The 21,914-nt window shown below is 37.8% G+C and overlaps 1 protein-coding gene across 1 annotated transcript in view; it reads left to right on the top strand.

Annotated features, from left to right (window-relative positions):
• WDR49 (WD repeat domain 49) overlaps nucleotides 1–21,914 on the top strand; it is a 156,904-nt gene that overhangs the window by 111,053 nt on the left and 23,937 nt on the right. Inside the window, 8 exon segments of the mRNA XM_028162686.2 lie at nucleotides 6,437–6,444; nucleotides 6,598–6,672; nucleotides 6,675–6,731; nucleotides 8,669–8,767; nucleotides 10,419–10,583; nucleotides 12,571–12,758; nucleotides 13,530–13,727; nucleotides 17,620–17,798. Coding sequence (XP_028018487.2) covers nucleotides 6,437–6,444; nucleotides 6,598–6,672; nucleotides 6,675–6,731; nucleotides 8,669–8,767; nucleotides 10,419–10,583; nucleotides 12,571–12,758; nucleotides 13,530–13,727; nucleotides 17,620–17,798 — 969 coding nt within the window.

Genomic DNA, 21,914 nt, shown 5'->3' with positions numbered 1-21,914 from the left:
GGGCTTATTAGATGCTCAATGATATTTGTTGAATGGCTTAATTAACGTTTATTGAATAGACAGGGAATCTGAGGATTAGGGAGATTGATTACCCAGTAATTACACTCCGAATTAGAGGAAAGCAGAGTAGCTATTCAAATCTATTCTCTCATTACAGTAAGCCAGAAAGCTAAGTATTACCCATTCTCTTTCACAAAGGAGGAGGCAAGGCTTGAAGAGGTTGGGTAGCCTGGCCAAGGCTAGCAGGCAGCCGAGTTAGAATTCTATGCCAAGGTCCATGCTCTTTCCACCATTCCCGAGTTACAGATGGAGTCATTAAATCTTGGGAGATCAATTATATTCTTTTAAATAAATAATATGAATGAGTAGGTTGGCCATGTCAGTCAAAGCTAATGAATCAGTTTTGTGCATTTGAAGAAACACATAAAAAAACACACATTTATCAACTTAACAATACCTTAGAGTTTTAGCTTACCATGATTTTTCCCCTTTCCTTTCCACAAATATCTTTAAACTGCACCTAGATGGAAAGCATGGAGTTAGGAACAATGATGGACTGAAAGTGAAGAAGCAGGATTCCTTCCTTCAAGGGCATCACATGCTAGTTGGGGAGTCGACGCATACAAGGCAAGATATGGAAAATGTCACTGTGAAATGGGCCTAAGCAAAGCCTGAATCAGAGAGCCCGTGCTGGTTATTTAGGAATATGACCTTTCATATCTAGAGAATATTTCCATCAGAAAAAAGAAGCCCCAAATTCAGAACTTCTAGAAATATGTTTCTTATCACCTTAAGCAAAATAGGCTTAGAGACAAAGTTGTGAATTGACATAGGGTCAGTTAAAAAATACCTGGTTAAATACCTAGCTGTATTTATGTTGGTAAAACTAAGTAAATAGATGATCAATTACCTTTGTATTTGTTAAAAGTAGTCACCTAATATGTATAGTTCTGGTGAAATCAAATAATCATAATAGTTTAAGGTTTGATCTTTTTTTTTTTTAAATTAGAATCTGTATTTAGTACCCAGTTTGTATTTCTTTTATTTATTGTTTATTAATTTTGGCTGTGCTGGGTCTTCGTTTCTGCGCGAGGGCTTTCTCTAGTTGCGGCAAGCGGGGGCCACTCTTCATCGCGGTGCGCGGGCCTCTCACTATCGCGGCCTCTCTTGTTGCGGAGCACCGGCTCCAGACACGCAGGCTCAGTAGTTGTGGCTCACGGGCCTAGGTCCTCTGCAGCATGTGGGATTTTCCCAGACCAGGGCTCGAACCCGTGTCCCCTGCATTAGCAGGCAGATTCTCAACCACTGCGCCACCAGGGAAGCCCTGATCTTATTTTTATGCCTTAAAATTCCATGATTCTGTATTTACAGCTCTCTGTAGAAATAAACTCAAGCTCTTTGTTTTCCCCACTTTATTTCTCTTCTTTTAGTTAAAGGAGAAACCTCTCTTTATGAAGGTTTTATCTCTGTAAAATATCTAGACTTATACAAATAAAAAGAGAATCTTTCATATAATTTCAAATAATTCTGAAAATATGATTGATAGTAGCGTCCTTTAAAAAGTAAATGGTCAGTAAATAGCTGTTGATATAATTTTATTTCTAAAAGTTCTTTTAAGGGAAATGAGATTAGGGATTTGAAGTTCCTCAACAATAAAACTTATCTATCACAAGATATTAAATTCTTAATAATTGCCTTGCTAAGGAACTATACATAATCTTATATATGACTCAGTCAGTTTCTATTATTAGGATAAGAATCAGAATGAAAATTTCCAAAGTTGTGACTTATTCTGAATAATCTTGTTGGAGGCTAGGAGGGGGCGAGTATGTTTGAAATTCACAAATAACCCTCAAAACTAATTTTGTGACAGTTTCAGTATCCAAAATTGGACTCCACAAATTTTAGGAAAAAGAATAAAAATGAACTGATTTATTTTGACCTCATTCTCTATCTTTGAGATAATCCTTTTGGCCTAAAAAGCAATGGATCGAACACGGATACGTTCTTATGATAATTAGAGTAACAAAACATGAACAATTAACCTCCGAGGGAACAAATAGTTGACTGTGTTCTTTTGTTTTCACCATGACAATTTCTACATGATAAGTTTTGGTAAAAGTTATTTTCCTATCTCATTCATCCTAAAAGAGATTGTTTTTTAAGACATTAAAAAAAAATTTGCCCTGGACAGGTAAACTAATTTTGCTTTCACAAAGTTGGTCATCATATCTAAATTCTGAATTAGAGATAAGGTCGGCATCACAAGAAGACACAATGACTCAGTAGCAGTATTCCCAGGATTTCAAATGTGAGGTGCGGAATGGAACTAGTAAACTCCTTCAATGTCAGAAAGAACAAATCTCTCAGACTCCTAAAATGGCCTAAAAATTGGCTCATTCTGCACTTCAATTTTACTTTTGGCAAAAGTACAAACTTAAAAAAAATAGTTATCTTGGAAATGTACAAAGTAAGAAATACAGTGTGGATTCTGAAGGTATTTTAAGGATAACTGTCATTTCAAATGAAAGCTTCAGGTTACGTTTCAAGGGAAAGGTGGCAGCTAATTAGTTTCTCACCATTATGACACACAAGGTCAAATATCAGAAGGGCTTTTTATACCATCTTATGAAAAGGATTTTGTGCCTTTGGGTGGTATTCCCTAAATATACCTAGTTAATATGGATAGCTTGGCAAAGAAGACATCTGACATTGTATTTTGGCTGAGAGATAATAGAAGAGATATGGACTGATCGCTTCTCTCTCACTCCCACCCTCACATTCTCCATTCCCAAAAGGTAACCTCTTCAACCAAACTTACCAATAGGTAGAGAGAAAATTAAAAATATATGCATATAAAGCTATTATGAGATTAATGACAATTTCAGAACTGCAAATTACCTTATCTATATTATCTTTTCTTGCTAAGCCTTAATATTAAGGTTACATTAATATTAAATTATTGATTTAAAAATAAAATAATTCATATATTGATTCAGCAAGTTTTAATAAAATGCCTATTATTTTCTAGGTACTATTCTAGGCACTACTGATGCTGAGGGGAAAAAACAAAGTCTTTGCTCTCCTAGAGCCTATTTATGGTAGGAGAGACAGAAAAGGAACAGACAAATAGGTAAAGACCCCAATATCACATAATGATAATGTAATAAAGAAAAATGATGTAGATGAAGAATGAGAAACTCAAGGAAGAGTCTTTAGCTTGGGTGGTCAGGGAAGGCTTACCCAAGGAGGTAACATCTGAGCAGATAATTTTTCCTTCATTCATTTGACAAATATTTATTGAATACTTAATACGTGTAGGTCACTATGATTGCCACTGAGGGTTGTAGAATAAGACACGATCCCCGGTTTCTGAGAGCTTACAATCTAGCAGAGGAGCAGAGACTATATAATATTAATTAAATGTTGTAAGTAAACTGCAAATGATGTAAGAGGTCAGAAAAGGGAAATATTTCTTTCAGCACTAGTTATTAAGGAAGACTACAGAACAAGATAGCCTTAACAAATGGGTGTGTAGACAGGTAGATGTGGGTCTGTGTGTGAAAGGAAATCCATGGAGGAATGGAAGAGCCCATTGTGAATAAAAACAAAGCAGCTAGGGGACTTCCTTGGTGGTCCAGTGGTAAAGCATCCGTCTTACAATGCAGGGGACATGGGTTATCCCTGATCAGGGAACTAAGATCCCACATGCTGCGGGGCAACTAAGCCCACGTGCCACAACTACTGAGCTCATGCACCTCAACTACAGAGCCTGCTGTGCCACAAACTACAGAGCCCACAAGCTCTGGAACCCGCACGCCACAACTACAGAGCCCATGTGCCCTGGAGCCTGTGCACTACAACTAGAAAAGAGAAAACCCACACATCACAGCTAGAGAGAAGTCCGCGCACCACAGCGAAGAGCCGGCGTGCCACAACGAAAGATCCCCACGCCTCAACGAAGATCCTGCGTGCTGCAACTAAGACCCGACGCAGCCAAAAATAAATAAAATAATTAAATAAATAATAAATAAATCTTAAAAAAAAAAAAAAGGCAGCTAGAAATGCAAAGCGTACTTAGCAGTAAGAGTATTGCTTGGCTTGAACATGAGATGTGCTTCAGAAACAGCCTCTGAATACTCCTAACAGCTCAAAACAGCTCCTGCAAGCAAGAAAGTTATTTGAAAACTTGCATTCTATCTATAAAATCCAGTGAATTTTACATTCTATTTCATGAATTCATGTATCCTTATTTTTTTTTTAAATTAATTAATTAATTAATTTTTGGCTGTGTTGGGTCTTCGTTTCTGTGCAAGGGCTTTCTCTAGTTGTGGCAAGTGGGGGCCACTCTTCATCGTGGTGCGCGGGTCTCTTACTATTGCGGCCTCTCTTGTTGCAGAGCACAGGCTCCAGACGCGCAGGCTCAGCAGTTGTGGCTCACAGGCCCAGCTGCTCCGCGGCATGTGGGATCTTCCCAGACCAGGGCTCGAACCCGTGTCCCCTGCATTGGCAGGCAGATTCTCAACCACTGCGCCACCAGGGAAGCCCTATCCTTATTTTTAATATAAAAACATTTTCCCTAAAACCCTTTGAGTAAAATGAACACTTAGGAAGGCATGCCATATTTACCCTGTGGCTTCTAGTAGCCCTCTCAAATAGCTGGACATTCACATTTTACTTTGAAAACCAAGGATAGAAGGATAGAGGGAAAAACTCTAAAAAAGTTGATTGGATCCAAATATTATTAGATCTTGAATAACAGGCCCCCAGACATTTGAATTTTGTCATGTAGGAAATGGAAAAAACGAAGAAATGGTTTTTAACAGGGCCTTAGCCTTACCTTTTGATCATGCTGTTTCCCCACTCTGCCTAGAGTGACCCTCTTCCAAATCTTACCCATCCGTTATGGTCCAGCTCAAAAATAACCCCTTCACTCAGCCTTCTGTGATTTCTATACCTGGATTTCCATGGCAGTTGGTCAGTACTTCCTTGGCACTTAGCACATTTCACTTTACATTTTAGTCACTTTATGTTCATGGCTCTGTCCCCTGCAGCACCATGAACAGGGACTTCCAAGGAGAAAAGAAATGCTTGTAGAATGAATGTATATTAAGAGCTCCTGAATGGAATGATTAATCTGGTTGCAGGATGAAGAATGTACTAGAGGTGGGTAGCCTAGAAACAGTGAAATGGGTTAAGAGGCTATTAAAAATTTTCAACCATGAGCTAGTGAGTGCTGAGCTAGGAAGCTGTCACTGGTTATTTAAAATAAAAAGGAAGGAATGAATATGTAACATATCACAGAGGAAGAATCTGAGTATTTTATTTGACTAGGGAAGAGAAAGACATGCAGGAAGTTGGAATTCTGGTCTATTAACCAATTTTGGGAATTTAGGGAGTCTTCCTGTGGAGTGAAGATGAAAAATTTGGATTTTCGATATGTTGCTGATGGAAACTATAATGGAACTGTCAGCTGTCAAGTGGAAACGACTCAACACTGGAAAAAGTTCTAAATGTAGACAAATTTAAGAGCCATTTGTATAGAAGTGAGATTGGAAATTACGGTGGTATACAAAATCTCTGAACAAGCCCTTTTGAGCAGTGAGAAGGGAGTGGAGGAATGACAGTAAGTAATGTCCATATTAACAAGAGAAATAGAGAAAAGGGAGGTTAAGTAGAGTACAAAGAATGAAAGGTTGGGGAGGCAGGAAGAGAAGCAGGGCGTTTGGAAACAGAAGAGTTTCCAGGAACAAACTCACATCCATCAGAGGGTGAGGAGTTAGTTACACTGGCAGGGCAATTGGGAGACCTTTAGCATGGGCAGAATCGAAAGCAGGATTTCAGAAAGGTGAAGCGAGAACGTGGGTGGAGACACCAAGCCTGGGATTACAAATGCTCCTTTGAAATGTGTCTGGCTCTAGAAGGAGAGAGAGGCTTACCAGAGGCTGGGAGCCAGAGCTGCAATCAAGAGGAAACAGGCCCCATATTTTGATGCCCCCCAAATTTAACTTTAGCCTCCTCCCTTCCCTACCAGGCAGAAGACATTTCATTCTCTGTCTTTTCTGGTCTGTCCTCAAATTCACCAGAAGTGCCCCAGAATACTGACCTTTTAAAAACTACTGTTTCTGTTGAAAACATATCTGTCCTCCATCCCATTTCTTTGAAGTGGCATTTTCAAGTGTTCCACAAATATAGTTCCTCAAGATGCTGTATGAAAAAGGACCCACAGACTCTACCCTTTTTTATTGTTACTGTCAAAAACCTTTTGGTGGTTCCATGTTGGAGAAATTTTGTTCTAGGGTCTTGGTTGTGGATAATTAATCTGATAAATGCATACATGGTTGGTTTAATGATTACGAAAGGAAGATTAAACTTCTGATATTAACTATTTATAATTTACCAGACAATTCAGGAGAGCATCCAAAAGCAAGTTCAGTGTGGGAAGTCAGCCTTATGGGTGACAAGTAGGGATAAAATTTTGGGCAGCAGTATCTTTTAGACCTCTCAAATCACACCATCCAAGTGCATGACGGCTACTCAATATCTGTATCACTTTTATATCCATCCACAGCTAAATGCTATATCCTTTTTTACTAGGGCTATTAGTCTGTTTTACTCTAAGTAAAAACTTCAAGCAGTTTTTCATCCAGCCTGAAGAATGGAAGGGAGGAGTACACACCGTAATGATATCTTACGTACTGCATTTTTACCTCCACAAATTCTTGTTACAGGTTACTTGAACCTTCACTTGACAATCAGTTGTGAAAATTGTATTTTTTTTGCCTCACTCACTTTGAAAAAGCCTTTTCTCAACTGCAAACTGAAAAGATTTCTTAAAGAAGCAGTCCTTGCCCTTAGAGATACTCTTGGTCCTTATTTCTAGGGCTGGGTGATAATGGTTATGACCATCAGCTCCTGAGCTTGGCTACCTGGCTTCAGATCCTGGTTCCACCACTTGCCACTACCTCATATTGAGTAAGTTATTTAAACTCTAAATTATAATTTTTTCTGATTAATAATAATATATCAGTATCTTGGTTTATAGTGAAGATTGCACAAGATAATCTGTGTAAGGGTTTAACCCAGCGCTCACAATAAGCTCATCAGTAAATACAAGCTTTTATTTTCACTGTCCTTTTTTGAGGAGCAGCATTAGGGCTGTTGGGTACAAATCACACTTCTGTAGCACTCAGATATTTTATAATGGGAACACATTAACCCTTTGGCACAACTTAGTCTAAATAACATTGGTTAAAGACTGGTCTCATGAAACGTCTATAAATCCAAGCTCTTGAAAGGATCTACAGGCATACTTTGACGTGACATATTAAAGAGGATCAGAAATTGCTGAATCATTTCCAGCCAAAGAAACCAATTTATAAAGACAGATTGCACCATGAAATTATCAAGTCTGTATTTTGACAGACTAATTTTTTTTTATAGAACCAAAAATGTCATCATTTAAGAGGAATGAAAAATTACAGGAAAAGAGCTTGGATATCTATGAAGTGTTACAATACAAGGTTTCCTGCTCTATCTACACTTAAAGTTTCATTGTTTTCAGAACTTGCCTGATTATCTTCTGGAGGGCCAACTCTGCAGTTGAATTTGCTATGTAGCTGCTGGAAGTCTACTCCCACGGACAGCTAATCCATGGAAACCCATCATCCTCGGGCAGTTTGTGAGTTACACGGGCTGCCCTCTCCAGGACAATGCAGAGTTCAGCATGTATTACTCTCTTCTCTCTCCAAATCCCAAGAAAGACACCATCAGTACAGCCCACTCAGCTCTTGTCTTCTGCTCTCCACTTGATGTTGGCACTCTGCTCACTAGGGAGCTTTCCTCACTGGGCTGCTGCGAGCAGTGGTCTGGGCACGCACTGCTCCTCCCAGGACAGGCTTGGTCAGACTTAGCCTCGCTATTTGGGCTTTTCTATGTTTTCTGTAATGAGCAGTAGGGAAGGACTTTGTGTAGGGAAAGTTTTAAGATTGGAGAAAGCAACAGTCAATAAAGGACATAAAAGAGAAGGAACTGAAAGAACATACACACATCAACTATACTTCAATTAAAAGAAAAGAACACACACGCACACACACACACACACGAAGAATGTAGGAAACAGAAACCCAGAAGGACTTAATTGGTTTGCCCTCACTCAGTAATAAACAAATATGACAAAAATTATTAACACTTTTTCAGTATTTGTAATATGCTAGGCACTAAGTGCTTTTCATTCTTCACAGCAGCCCTATGAAAAAAATAAAATTATTAACCAAGTTTTATAGGTGAGGAACTTGTGGCATCAAGTAAAGTTAAATAACTTGCCCAAGGTTACACAGCTAGTAGGTGGTAGAACCAGGACTCAGACTCAAGCTGTTTCATTACAAAGCTTTTATTCTGACTGCTTTATTACTATAAAATGAAAAAGATATAACAATAATTTCTATCACACTTACTGAACAGATATTTCATGAAGTTTCTAGGTTCTAAAGTGTAATAAAAACACTAGTAATTACTATTCATTCATATCTCCAAATACATAGTGAGAACTTACGAAGTGCCAGATTCCGTGTAAGTTATTTCGATAATGATTTCTTCTAATTGCTGTTGTTCATATTTTCTATCTAACTTTCTGGCAATTTCTGTTCTCTGTCTTGGCTCATAATAGGGAGTTATGATGGAGAAACTGTTCTGTGGAACAATAGCACAGAAAATGCTCACTATGTCCTTCACCCTGCTTATCAGCGGCTGCTAAAATCAAAATCGGGTGAGCGTTAAGTTTGCAACTAAAATAATGTGGCTGAGTTCAGCCACAGTAAGCTGTTTGTTGTTTGTTCGTGGACCTGCTGCAGCTTGCTCCTAAATTATAGATGATTGGCTATAAGCACAAGGGATTAGTGATATCGTTGTCTCGTCAAAGTGACTAAAAAGAACCTTGAGATTTACTTGGCTTAGCAAATTCTCCATGGCTTGCCGTTCCTTCTCTTTATGCTACATCAGCGTTTCTGAATTACTGACAGCAGGGAGCATGCCTCTCATTTCTTTCTAGTTTATTTTTTGCCAATAAACCTTGCCAGATTGCCTTTGGCTGAACCTTGGGCACTCCTTGGTAGGAAAATGGGAACTCGTGTTCACTTGATAGGCTGCTCAGGCTCAATCTAGAGCTTGTATTAAATATTACACCACCTGGAAATCTTAAATTATTTCTTGCTTTAGAAACCTGTGAGGAGCATGAGATGGGAGTAAATTGTATTTTATGGGAGTTTAGCATAGCAGATGAATATTTTATACTTAAGCAAAATGTCTTGACAATTGCCTTTCACATTTTATTTTAGTTTCTTTAGATACTAAAGGTTTTTCCTTAGACTAATTTATTTGGGTAATGGATATGTCATTCCTCATGGCCCAGTGAGTTTCTGTTGTCTTAACTGGATAAACTCACAGAGGCTGAGTTAGACCTTATGAAAGGACTGGTCATCAGATACAGCTTTTGTGTGTATGTGTGAAAAGCTAAGGGAGTAATTTTTTAGGAGGAAGATGACTAACTTAAGAGATTTAGAGTTTACTTGGCTGCAGGCACAAAACTCTGACCTGCTTTATGTACAAAGAGCTAATCATGAGGGTTCATCTGAACCCTCCATGGAGAGGGTGGAATTCTGCCTCTTTGTCTGCCTTAGTCCTCAGGAGAGCACAGTCTTGTTCTGATAGCGAACCTAATTGTGGCTATGATTAAAAACAGCCAGACAGATAGGAAAGAAAAGCAGATAATGTCAAATTTATAAAAGACACAAGAGGCACTGCTATAGATTTCTTGCTTTGAAATTTTGAAGACACCTCTGTATAGGTTTTTCATAACTGTGTGCAGACTATTTATAGATTCTGAGATGAATATCCCCAGTTTTTATTAGTGTGGCTTGGAGATGATATCATTAGATAATTGAAGCACCATTAGGAATATCCTTTCCAGGGTAACTCACTAAAATAATATTGCTTAAGAATGATCATTGAAATACATTACATAGTTGTATCTCATGTACATCAAATTATTTGCAAGCTTAATATTAATGATTAATAAGCTGAAAATGCCATGATATTAAAATCACATTTGTCTTGAACGTATCAGGATCTCTAAGGTGTTAGCAGGGACTATAAAATGAAGTCCCTATTAATTCACATCAAGGGAAAACACAGTAAGCTTGTATGGAGTATGAGAAATAAAAATGGAATCAAGCAATCCTTGAAGTTAGGGTTGAGGAAGTGAACAGCGAAGGCTCCGTGGATGTTGACTGGAAACCTATTGTGAGATTTGCTGGAGTCTTTGGAGGCTGTGATGGGGGTGAGCCTATTGTTTTTCATAAGTGTTTTGTTTGAAAAGCATATATCTGTTCATTAAGACACCTGGCTTCTCTCCATCTCAGATATAGAGCCTCAAAAGCTTCCTGGTGCTGCGAAGAGCTGCCCCACCCACCCCACGGCTGACCAGGCTACTCTGGGAGCCTGTTCCTTTGAGATGGACACTGAGTGCAATAATGCTGTTATGAGGCTTTGCTTCCTTGAAGCAAGAAAAAGCATTGCAGCCACAGGTAAAATATATATTTATATTTTGACTGTAGACTGCTTTGATATATTGTCAAGTGTTGGAGCAGGGAACAATAAAGAAAGTTCAATCTAATCCGATCGAGGTCTTGTAGAGTTCGACTGCGTCTAGCGAACAGCCAGCACCAGGTCACAGGAAGCCACAGGCCATGGCAGACGAGGTTAGGATTCAGGAAGATGGGTCCGGGAGCAGGAGCTAGACCAGACCCCACAAGCAATTTATACAGTGCTGCGTATGTCAGGATCAGAGTGAGAAAAACTCTGGGCAACAATCAGAATTGGTGTTGTAGCCGTGGCGTAGAGATTTGGTAGGGTAGAAGGCACAGCAAGAAACATGTTCCAAATATATGAGCCAAAGCTTAGGTCTACATGGGGTAGAAGGGTTGAGTCTTGAGATGACCACACTGGCACTTATTATCAAAATGGGCTATGAGAAAATAGTGAGAAACTTGGAGATTGGGGGCAATAGCAAAATTTGAAATAGCTGCTGCTAACTGCTGATCAAGAGAGCTGCCTGCTCTTTGTCTTAATTTTTTTGGTGGCGGGCTATGGGTAATGCCTTGGGTGTCTTTACCAACTACGAATCCTTTCCAGAATAAGTCAGAGTTCTGGTTAGAGCTTCTTCTAAGATGTATGCTAACATATGATTTACCATAGTTATTTGATATTATAATAGATTAAATAACTATTTGCTTAATTTCCCCTTTGTCTTCATTGGCTGTGTTAGTGTGGTGTTGATGCAGCCTACATGCTCCCAAAGTAAAAATCTGCTCCTGAGAACAATGCATAGTTTTGACCTTTCACCTAAAAAAGTAATTTTTTAATTTTAGAAATATTTTTCCTTAACATTAGGAATCTAGACATATATATGTTATATGATTGAAAAAAGAAACATATCTGAACCATGTTTTCCACATTCACTTTCTCATATTCAATTTGCAGATGGAACATCTGCATGATTTTCTTATATAATTTTTCTGCATTAAAAGTCAATAAAGGTATACCCTTATAGAGTTTTAGAACCATTGTGAAATATTTAGAATAGACCTTGAAACAGTTAGGTTCTAAAACTCTCTATTTTCCAGGACGCACTTATACTTACAAAATGAACTATTATCCTGAAATTGCTCTCAACACTAATTCTTCTTGCTGTTATCAGTATTCCCAAATTGTTTCCACTGAAGCGGCTACATACCATTATTTCTACCTTGAACAGATATGATTGTTAATAGGCAGCACACTTGTGAAGCAAATTGGAAGTCTTCTACAGATTTATCAAATAATAATAGGAACTTTGCCACAGAAGAATAATTTAGGTAAAGTGCTTCTACAAGCATATAAAAATGGAAAATGAAAAAGTTAGTTCTAAGCCTATGAACCAAGAAAGTGTTCCATAAGGACTTACAATGAATTCTTGATGAAAGATTAAAACACAAGCTCATAAGTAGAATTCAAAGCATACAGCTACATAGAGGAATCAATAGCTATGCTGCTATAACTACATATATGCATCCAGCTCTGTGCAAGAGGAATTTTACTTCTTTGGTATACGTGTCCAATGGGTAATTAAGAAAGATGTGTTTGGAATATTGGATATATTTGGATATATTGGATCTATTTGGAGGTGTTTGGATAATTGGAATATTATCATAATGTTGAAATTAGTATTTTTGAAGTAACAGATTACTTCTATCAAAATTGAAAACCCAAATAATATCAAAATAATGAATGAAGTAGTGGTAACTAGATTTAATGGAACATCTTACACATCCTATCTCATTTAATATTCAACAAAAACCAGTGAAGGTATCATAGGGCTTTTTCCAGTTTATATTTGAGAGAATCAGAGTGCTGGTAGTTGATTTTGGGGCTACTCACCTCTCCAACATCCATATGCTTCCTACAGGGCAAACCAGTGAGGAAGATGTTTCTTGTGTTTGTAGTTTCTTAATTAGGGGTTCTCTTACATATTACGGGGAGTCAACCTGGTGTCATGTGGAGGATCTGGGTATGTCAGGTTCTGGGATACATTTAAGAAGCACCTTCTGGCTGAATTTTTGGCTCATAATGTTGTTGGTTCCATTATTGTGTCTACTGATAAGTCAAATTGATACCTAGCCGCAGGAGATCTTGAGGGGTGTTTGAAAATCTGGAATACAGAGGTACATTGAAAAAATTCTAACATTATCTTTATTATTTTTGATTGCCTTTTGTTGCAGATAACTATGAATCAGGTCTTGTCTGTTTTCTAGATAAAGGAAGACACAATCAATCTGAGTATTTTAAAGAAAACATATGTATTGATCAGACTTTTCTTAAATAATTCATGGGGAAAAACAGATTTTTATCAATATTGAAAATCCTCTTAATATATCGTCAAGTCAATCCCCCAATTTAGGAATGCAGTGTTGTCAGTAATGTACCACGCATTGTTTGAGAATAAACAGTTAAGATATGCCTGATTTGAAATGAGACCGTAAACATAATTTAATAGAGTCCTGGCCTTTCATCTAACATTATTGCCATCCTGAGTTAGTTTGGGATTTTTGTGTCACTGATTACCTGCTCAGTTTTCTAATAATACTATAAAATAGTGTAATATGTGATGACCTATATACATGATAAAGTTCATCAATTTCATCAAATAGCTGATTTTACTGTTGATTTTTTTTCTTTCCATCCTCCCCCTTCCCCTCCTTTCTTTCTTTCCACTTCTCAAGTTAGTTAAATCAGTTAGAAACCTTTTTTTGAATGTTAATACCATTTTCCTAACCTCTGTTATCATGAGCTGTTCTTTTGCATTTGTATCACAGATTGCTGTTCCCAAATGTACCTTTTTCAATTTCCGTATCAGACTTTAAAAAAAAGTGTTCCATCACTGCAATCATTTAACATTTGGACATTTTAGAATTCTGGCATTTCTGTTCATTCAGGAGTACTGTCTTAATTCCAGTAAGAACAAACTCACAGAGGCCCCAACTCTGATAATATTGTTCCGACCTCATGAAGACTGGATAAGTTCCTTACAGATGTGTGAGCCGGGCGGCCGCTAATTGGTTCTCTCTGCCTCTGCAGACCGCAGCATTTGTGTGACTGATGTCTGTGGTGCTCCTGTCCAGATCTTTGGTCAGGTAGAAATATCGTTTTTTTATTATTCTAATATTTACTTATTTATTATGAGCTAGGCCTGATTTCCATTTGAATCTCATCGGCCATTAAAGTTCATTAGTCATGAAAGAACTGATTTCCATTTCTGGAACTGTAGCTCCAGGCCTCCCTTATTAACCAAGGCAGTTCCATCAAGTGGTGGACACTGGAGACATGAAAAGTTTGGGGACTCTAAGCAGCTCAAAATGTACCAGGATTTCTGAGAAAAATGTCTCCTCCAAAATAAGTGGATCCCTTCAATTTCAAAATTTAGTAGAAACATACTACAATGTGGATAAATTTACTGCATTACTATTAAACAGATAGATGACTATGACAACCAAGTAATAATCAGGTAATAATCAAATATAGAAAATTTTAGAAAAAAAACAAACTTTTCTGTTCATTGTCTGATTTATTCCTGCCTAAATAACAATTGCTAATGTTTGCTGAGTTTCTCCTGTTCTAAGGTCTCTACATGAATAATTTCATGTAATCTTCACAATTGCCCATCCCATGAGGGAGGAATGCTCATTATTCCCATTTTATAGATGAAGAAACAGAGGCACAGAGAGTTTGAATAAATTGCCTGGGCTCACAGAAGCTAATAAGTGGTAGAGTTTGGCGTTTGACTCAAGCTGGCTCATCTCAGAGCTCATGCTTTTAACCCCTTCCTCCCATGAAACTAAGCTCTGATTTATACCTGCTTATAAAAAAATAGAAGAAAGAAAATATTAATTGTCTCACATTTCTTTTCTTTTTTCCATTTATTTTCATGGGAACTCAGCTCCTGTTCCCTTTGTACTTTGGGGGACAAAATATCAACCCGATCTGTTTCAACCAGCACTGTTCAGACATGGTGGTGTGAGCATACCCTGGAACCTCAGTTTCCATCTGGCTGGTTGACTTGGCCCTATTCAGCAGCCTCAGGTGCCACTCTCATGCCCTGAGTATGGCGATTCTCTTCATGCTGGAAGACAAAGTCTGTCGTTGCTCCCTTTGTGAGGTCGGCTTGAGGATATCAACCTGTGCTGACAGAATTCTGTACAGCCCTTTAGGACATGGAGGGTGATGGTAAATCAGAAAATGATGGTAAATTGGGCAGGTGGACCGTTTTGGGCTGGGTAATGCGGAAGTCTCCAAGAGCTGTACAGCCTCTTCTGCTCTGTAAATAAGGCAAGTGCTAGACTTTTCTCAGGAAAAAGAGTGTCTGGGTGGGAACTCAAATCAGTGTGTGGGCAGGTGTGATGAGACAGCGTGGGGCAAAGCTGGCATTCTGAACATGAAAGGAGCTGAACAGCTGCTTCTGGCAGTTGGAGAAGTTAATGCAATGCTGACATTGTTATATGGCCATGCCACATGGGCTCTGGTGAGATGAGGTGCAGAAAAAAAGAGTGTCTTCAAGCGGGTGTTATCTGGAGTATAAGTCCTTTAGATGGCGCTGAAGCAAGAAATAGGGCTGTTCTAGGTATGGGTGCCGTATAAACTGTGTCCACCAAACACAATCTGTACTGCAATTTTATTTTAATTAAGAAATATGTGCTAGTAAAACTGTTCATTTTATACCCTTGATAGTTTTCCTCAGTTATTTTGTAAAGTCTTTTTTTTTGAATTTTATTTTTTTTTATACAGCATGTTCTTATTAGTTATCCATTTTATATATATTAGTGTATATATATCAATCAAAATCTCCCAATTCATCCCACCACCGCCCCCCGCCCCTGCCACTTTCCCCCTTTGGTGTCCATACGTTTGTTCTCTACATCTGTGTCTCTATTTCTGCCCTGCACACTGGTTCTTCTGTCCCATTTTTCTAGGTTCCACGTATATGCGTTAATATACGATATTTGTTTTTCTCTTTCTGACTTACTTCACTCTGTATGACAGTCTCTAGGTCCATCCACATCTCTACTTTTGTATTTCAAAAGACTCAGCCTCAGATAGCCTGCGTGAAAATAGTTTGTTTTTTTTCCCTTCTGTTCGAGATAGGAAAAGAGCCACCAGAGCTGGGTAGTTTTAGAAAATAAAGGCGGGCAAAGCGGGGGACAGCTGGGTTTTCTAGTCCCTTCTGCTTGAGCTTTAAATTTTTTTTAAGAACCCGCTTTTGTCAAGCTGTCTTGGATATGGGTGCTGCTAGTTCCAAGGGCCACGGGAGGCAGTGGGAGGGGAGGGCAATGGAGAGGAGGGGAGGAAGAAAGAGAGAAAATTAGCAGATACTGGAAAGAAGCAACAGTGAATGTCCTTCTCATAGTGTGAGAAGAGACACCCTTTCACAGAAAGAACAGAAAGATATGGGAGGCAGACGGAAACACAGAGATAAGAAGAGACTCAATTCTTAAATATAGCTAGGATCAGAGCAATTTTTTCTGAACCAGCTTCATTTGTACAGTGTAGTGACTTTTGACCTACATTTGAATGTTGCATTTGTCTTTTCGTGGAATTAATTCTGTTCTAGCAGTTACAAAAACAAAAGGAAAAGCAATCATGTATTTTAATTTCCTACACTAAGGCTTCATTTTCCAATCACATTCAGTCTGATTAAAGTATTCAAAATTTAGTGCAGTGTGATTCAGTATATTTCAAAAAAGAAGTTTTTTTTTTTTTAATAACTGTGAATCAGTTTTGTAACATAGCTATTGATCTGAGGTTGGTTTTCAAGTTAGATTTTTAAAAGTATGTGATGTGCTATGTCTATTTCTAGAGTTGGAGAGATAGGGGTAGGGATGGTTTATCTGTGGAGATACATTTATCCCAGGAAACTGTCAGATGATTGTGGTATAAAAAGAAATTAGATGATGCTTGTGCTTCTTCAGTGTCCATCTCAGCACTAACCGCTGTTGTGTTGGGCAGAGTGTGTACTGGCACCCCTCCTCAGCTGATTGCTTTGATGACCAGTGACTTTGATTGAGCCTATTCACCCAGTGTTTAAAATTTGATTTAGTTGCCCACATTTAAACATTAAGAGGTTTCATATAAGATCCAAATTTCTTGCTTCTCTTGGAAAAGAACATGTCATTCCCTGAGAGTAGCTATGGCCCCCTTTATGGAAAATGGGTTCCCTCTAAGTTGGTGTAATGCCACCTTTCTTTCCCTTTTGCCTATGAACACTGAGGCTGACTTTCATTTGCTATTTATCATCTTATATGAGACTTGATTCATTCATTGACGCTGCCTTCCTGACCCCTGGAGGCATTTTACTTTGTAAATCCTCTGACAAAGGTTGATCATTCGTAGGCCAGTCAGATATGCTGCAGATCCCTAATGTTCCCTCACATCACACAGCCTGTGTTCCCTGCTGCATTCCTGTGGATACAGTGTGAACAAATAGAAGACAAGGAAATTGCTTCTGTATTTAAAACATAAATTGTCAATGGGGAGCTCTCGCTAGATGGATACACATTAAGAGCTGTAGCCAAGATCTGTGAAAACTATCATGTAACACATATATTTTTCTAGGAAAAAGTACCAGTAATTGGACTGGCTTTTGAGATTTTGGGAGGGGAAGATGCAAAGAAAGTAGTAGTATGAAAAATTCCGACAGTTCTTCAACAAAAGCTTTGTTTTTCTTTCTAGTTAATATACATCTTGCTATACAGGATTTTAAAGTGGGAATGTTAATTTCTTTTTTTGCAGTTCATTATTATCTCTTCAGAAAATATCTGTTTGTTTCTTATGATACATCACTTTCTAACTTAATTAAAGTTACATGTATACGTCCCATCTCCCTTAGAAGACTGTAAGCTCCTTGAGTTCGGGAACCATATCATCTTCATTTCTGGTGTCCCCAGGACTTCAATTAATAATCTAGCACATGTTAGACACATATAAATGTTCAAGGAAAATACATTTTATAAAAGTAAATCTCTGTTTTTTCAGGCAAAGCATTGGCAACTTGAGAACTGTTTTTCCCTTCCTAAAAGCAATACTAATTTAATGGAAGATAAGATTCAAGAAAAAAGCATAAAGGAAATTCCTTTGCTTTATAAGGAGGAATCATAGTTAGACCCATCAAAGCATTCGCTACTTGATAAGAAAAACAAAGAGTCAACATACAAGTAAGTACATCTTACCTGTAAAGAGTGAAATTGGCCCCAAATTCCTTCTGTGCTTTGTGGAATGTTCAATGACTACCTCAAGATTTTGCTAACATTTAGGTTATTGGTAGGTATGTGTGTGTAGCAAGGGGAGAACGTATGTTCTCAGGGTGATATCTGATTCTTACTTCTTGTCTGTTGAATGCTTGACTTCTATTCTGCGTCTTCTAGTCTTTTGTTTCTACTCCATCATCAACCTAATTTTGGAAATTAACCCCTTTCTTCAAAAGCAATATATGTGTGTATATGTGTATGTATGTATCTACCTAGCTAGTTACCTGTCCATCTTCGAATGTATGTCAGATTTTACTCCTGGTTTTGGTAAGGCACACAGAGATTTATATATCAGAAGTTCAAAGAGCTTGACTTTGAATATTGTATATCACTCTCCTTTTATGACTTCTAGCCTTTCCTTCCTGTTGTTCAGCCATTTCTTCTTTACATGCCACTCTGATGGATCCCATTCTTACATTCCTCTAACTCTAATGCCAGGCAGTTTTAATTGTTTCTTTTGTTTCCTATATTCTTGCTAACTCATGCTCTCATAATTTCACCTTTCATATTAAACAATCTTTTGAGAAAACAGTTTTGTTCATTGTATTTTCTTTGATACAATTGGCATTTTTATTACCATGTGCCTATATTACTTTTTTTAAGGTCTACAGAAAAATTGCCTAGAAAGCACAGAGAATTCCTACATACCCCACGCCCATCCCACACAGTGTCAAACGTTAGTGTGGTACATTTGTTATTGATGAACCAATATTGATACTTTATTATTAACTAAAGTCCATAGTTTACATTAAGGGAGTACAGTTGAGGGTTCTCTGATGACACCACGCAGAGACCTCTGCATTGCACCTTTCGAAATTAATGCACTCTTTGGCTAAACTCTTGGGGCTCAAACCCACCAGTTGGGGTTTTTTTGTTCCAGTCCCCTCACACTGGCAGCCTCGCCTCTTGCACAGTTTCTCTTGGGTTAACTTCTGCTTGACCAATAGGAAGCTCGCACATCCTTGCCACACAAACTGCTCCACAGCTACCCCTTCTCCCCCTGCTCACCAGGGTACTTTCAACCACAGTAGACTTTTGCAGATATTAACGAGTCACTGGTTCACTGTGTCCCTCTAATGGTTACCCCACGGGGTATGTGTTAAACTCTTTGCCTGGTTTATGTGAACAGGAGCTAGAACTGAGGGGGAAGCATTCCTCCTCTCCTGTGGGAGTGGTTCTCAGTGCACACCTACGACTCTCTCTAGTGCAGTCCTCTCTTAGGATTGCTGCATCCTTAGTCTGTTTCTGTCCTAGAGGGGTGGCTGGCCTGAGCGTCACAAGATGCTACCTCCTTGACAAAGTGGGCCTGCGCAAGGAATCGATCTAGCACCTAACTTTGGAATGTGGGAATACTTTTTACCTCTTAATTAATTAATTATTTTGCTTTCAGACTTTTTGGACCTCTGATGACGAGGTAGGAGAGAAAAAAAAATTCCCTTTTAAACATCCTGTTACACTAAATTACCTTTTGGTATTTGTTCTTCCATTTCCTTGAATTATGGCTTGCTGAAATGTCAAGTGGCATTTTACTTTCAGGCAGAAGAATCTTTCAATTTAGAAATACGGCATGACCGACCCTGTACAAGAATAGAGTGCTGAGAATGGAAAGACTTGCTGTACGATAAAATGCCCCCACCCAGCCACCCAACTCAATTGTACAAATCAGGAGATAAAGTTACCCCAGGGTAACACAGATTGATCATTGTTTCTCTTCCTGTGACACTCCTAGAAGAGTGAATGCCAAGTGTCACAGATTCCTGTTTGAGTATTTCAGCCAAGATACTAATTTCCCATTCCTTATGACAATCTCAGTTATTCTTTTTTTTTAAAATTAGCCTTTCCTTAGATTTAAAAATTGGCACTTTTAACTGTTGACTTCTTTCCTGACTTCTATCCATCTTATTTCATTTCCTATTGTTCCATGACACTTTACTTGTCTTCTGAAAATTAGTGCTGATGTATAGGTTCTTAAATTCACAGATTTCTCTTAAAACTAGAGCTTTGCATTCTGCCAGATGAAATAAGACTACAGCAGAGTGATCGTCTCACCTTCGTTATACATTTCTGTGGGCCTTGGGAGATGTTCCCGGCAGTAAAAAGCAAAGTTATCTCTGTTTACTGCATCTTTTCAAGTGACAACACATCCAAAATTACCTGTGATATTTAAAATTTCTGCCTTTAATTCAAATGAGTGAATTGAAATAAATTTTACGACTTTGTAATAATGAGATAGAACGGAATAATATCATTTTGGAATTTTTGAACTAATTGAAAAGAAAAGGTTAAAAACGTATCCTCAGAATTGACTTGGCAGGTACAGCCCTCACTTCTCCCAGAAGCATGTCCATGAATCCTATGGAGAAAACCTACAAATGAAATACAATTGTCAGCTGTAGAATGTCCTTTGTGGGCTCTATCCAGTACTGAAGAGATTACAGATCACCTTTTCCCTAAGAAAATATTATTCTGAAGAATGTGCCCTATTTCTAATCAGATTAGGAAATCCAAGGAGAAAACCATGCCATTTCTTGTCCATATGTAAAAGTATGAAAGAAAACTAAATATGTGAAAGAATTTAGAGAGACTAAAAGGGGAAAAGCACATTTGGTGTGTGTATGCGGGTGGAGGGATGTTTAAATGGAGGGGGAGGAAGAGTAAGAAAGATAGACATGAAAAAAGAAAAAAGCCAATAGGAAATGAAAGAAGCATGAAAAATGAAGGAAAATTTTAATAATTTAAAGCTGTGTTCTCATCTTAACTCCTAAGATTCTATTTCCAGGATAAAAAGCTTGGTTTTTATGATGTTCTGTCTTATACATAAATACCAGGTTTTCATAGTGCTTAAGGTATTTTATAGTATTGTGTGTGAGAAGTAGGTAGGTGGTAAAATGTCATCTTCAATTTAAGTCCTGGGGATATGCAGATGAATATAGAATTTAAGAGAAAATAGGAAGTCCTAATGCTGAGTTAGGAATTGACACAAAGAAATAGATTTTTCTCCTTCTGTAGGTTCTGCAAAAGTCATATTACCACTAGAAAATGGGGGAAAAAAGAAATAACTGAAAAAAGTAAATGGGGGAACAAAAACCACAGTGGACATGCATTTTTCTTAATCTATGGCAATATTTGGTTTCTGGATTCACACAAAATTATTCTAATCTAGAAAAATTGTAGATACAATGAATAATTTAGACAATATAACCTTAGAGTATTTCTTTATTGTGAAAATAATACATGTTCATTAGGAGAAAAATTAGAAATACAAATAAGCAAGAAGAAAAAGATGAAAAGAAATCATTAGCAGCAAAACCACCAATAACACTTAGGTATTTCACTCTTCAGGTCTTGTTCTGAGCATGCTTATACAAATAAACAAATATACATTTTATAAACATGAGGATATAATACACACAGTTTATAACCTGTTTTACTACTTAAAAGCATACAGCCAGTACACTTCCGAGTTACTTAATATGAGTATCTACAGACATCAGTACTCGTAATGGCCTCTTAGGAATTTATCACGTAGCTTTTTAAACATTCTCTTCTTTTAAAATATTTAAACTGTTTACAAATTTTAACTGAGAAACATTTATTGAAATATCTTCATGCACACGTGTTAAGAGTACCTGACTGAATTCATCATTACAATAAATTCTTTGAATTGGAGTTGCTGAGTCAAAGTTTTAAAGGCCTCTGAGTCTTGCTAAATTGTCATCCCAATGATGTGAAGGCTCCACCACCAGCAGTATATGGAAATGGCTGTCTCTGAACCAACATTGACTGTTGTCATTGTCTTAAAATTGCCACTCTGATAAATCATCAGTTTTATGTTGTATTTTTTAATTATTTGTGAGAGTAAACATTTTTCACGTTTGTTAATCTTTAATAATTTGATAATGAACTTGAAAGAGGTATCTGATGTCTGCTAGACTAATTCCAATTGAGGCCTTAAGAGAAGCACATCCCAGCCTCTTCCTGAATATATCCTATGGGCTGCACTCACCATCGTGCAGATAGCCT

This window comes from Balaenoptera acutorostrata, chromosome 4 (assembly GCF_949987535.1).
Source record: "Balaenoptera acutorostrata chromosome 4, mBalAcu1.1, whole genome shotgun sequence".
NCBI classification, from domain to species: domain Eukaryota; kingdom Metazoa; phylum Chordata; class Mammalia; order Artiodactyla; family Balaenopteridae; genus Balaenoptera; species Balaenoptera acutorostrata.
The sequence above is the reverse complement of the archived record's forward strand: the minus strand, read 5'-3'. Positions and strand labels throughout refer to the sequence as shown.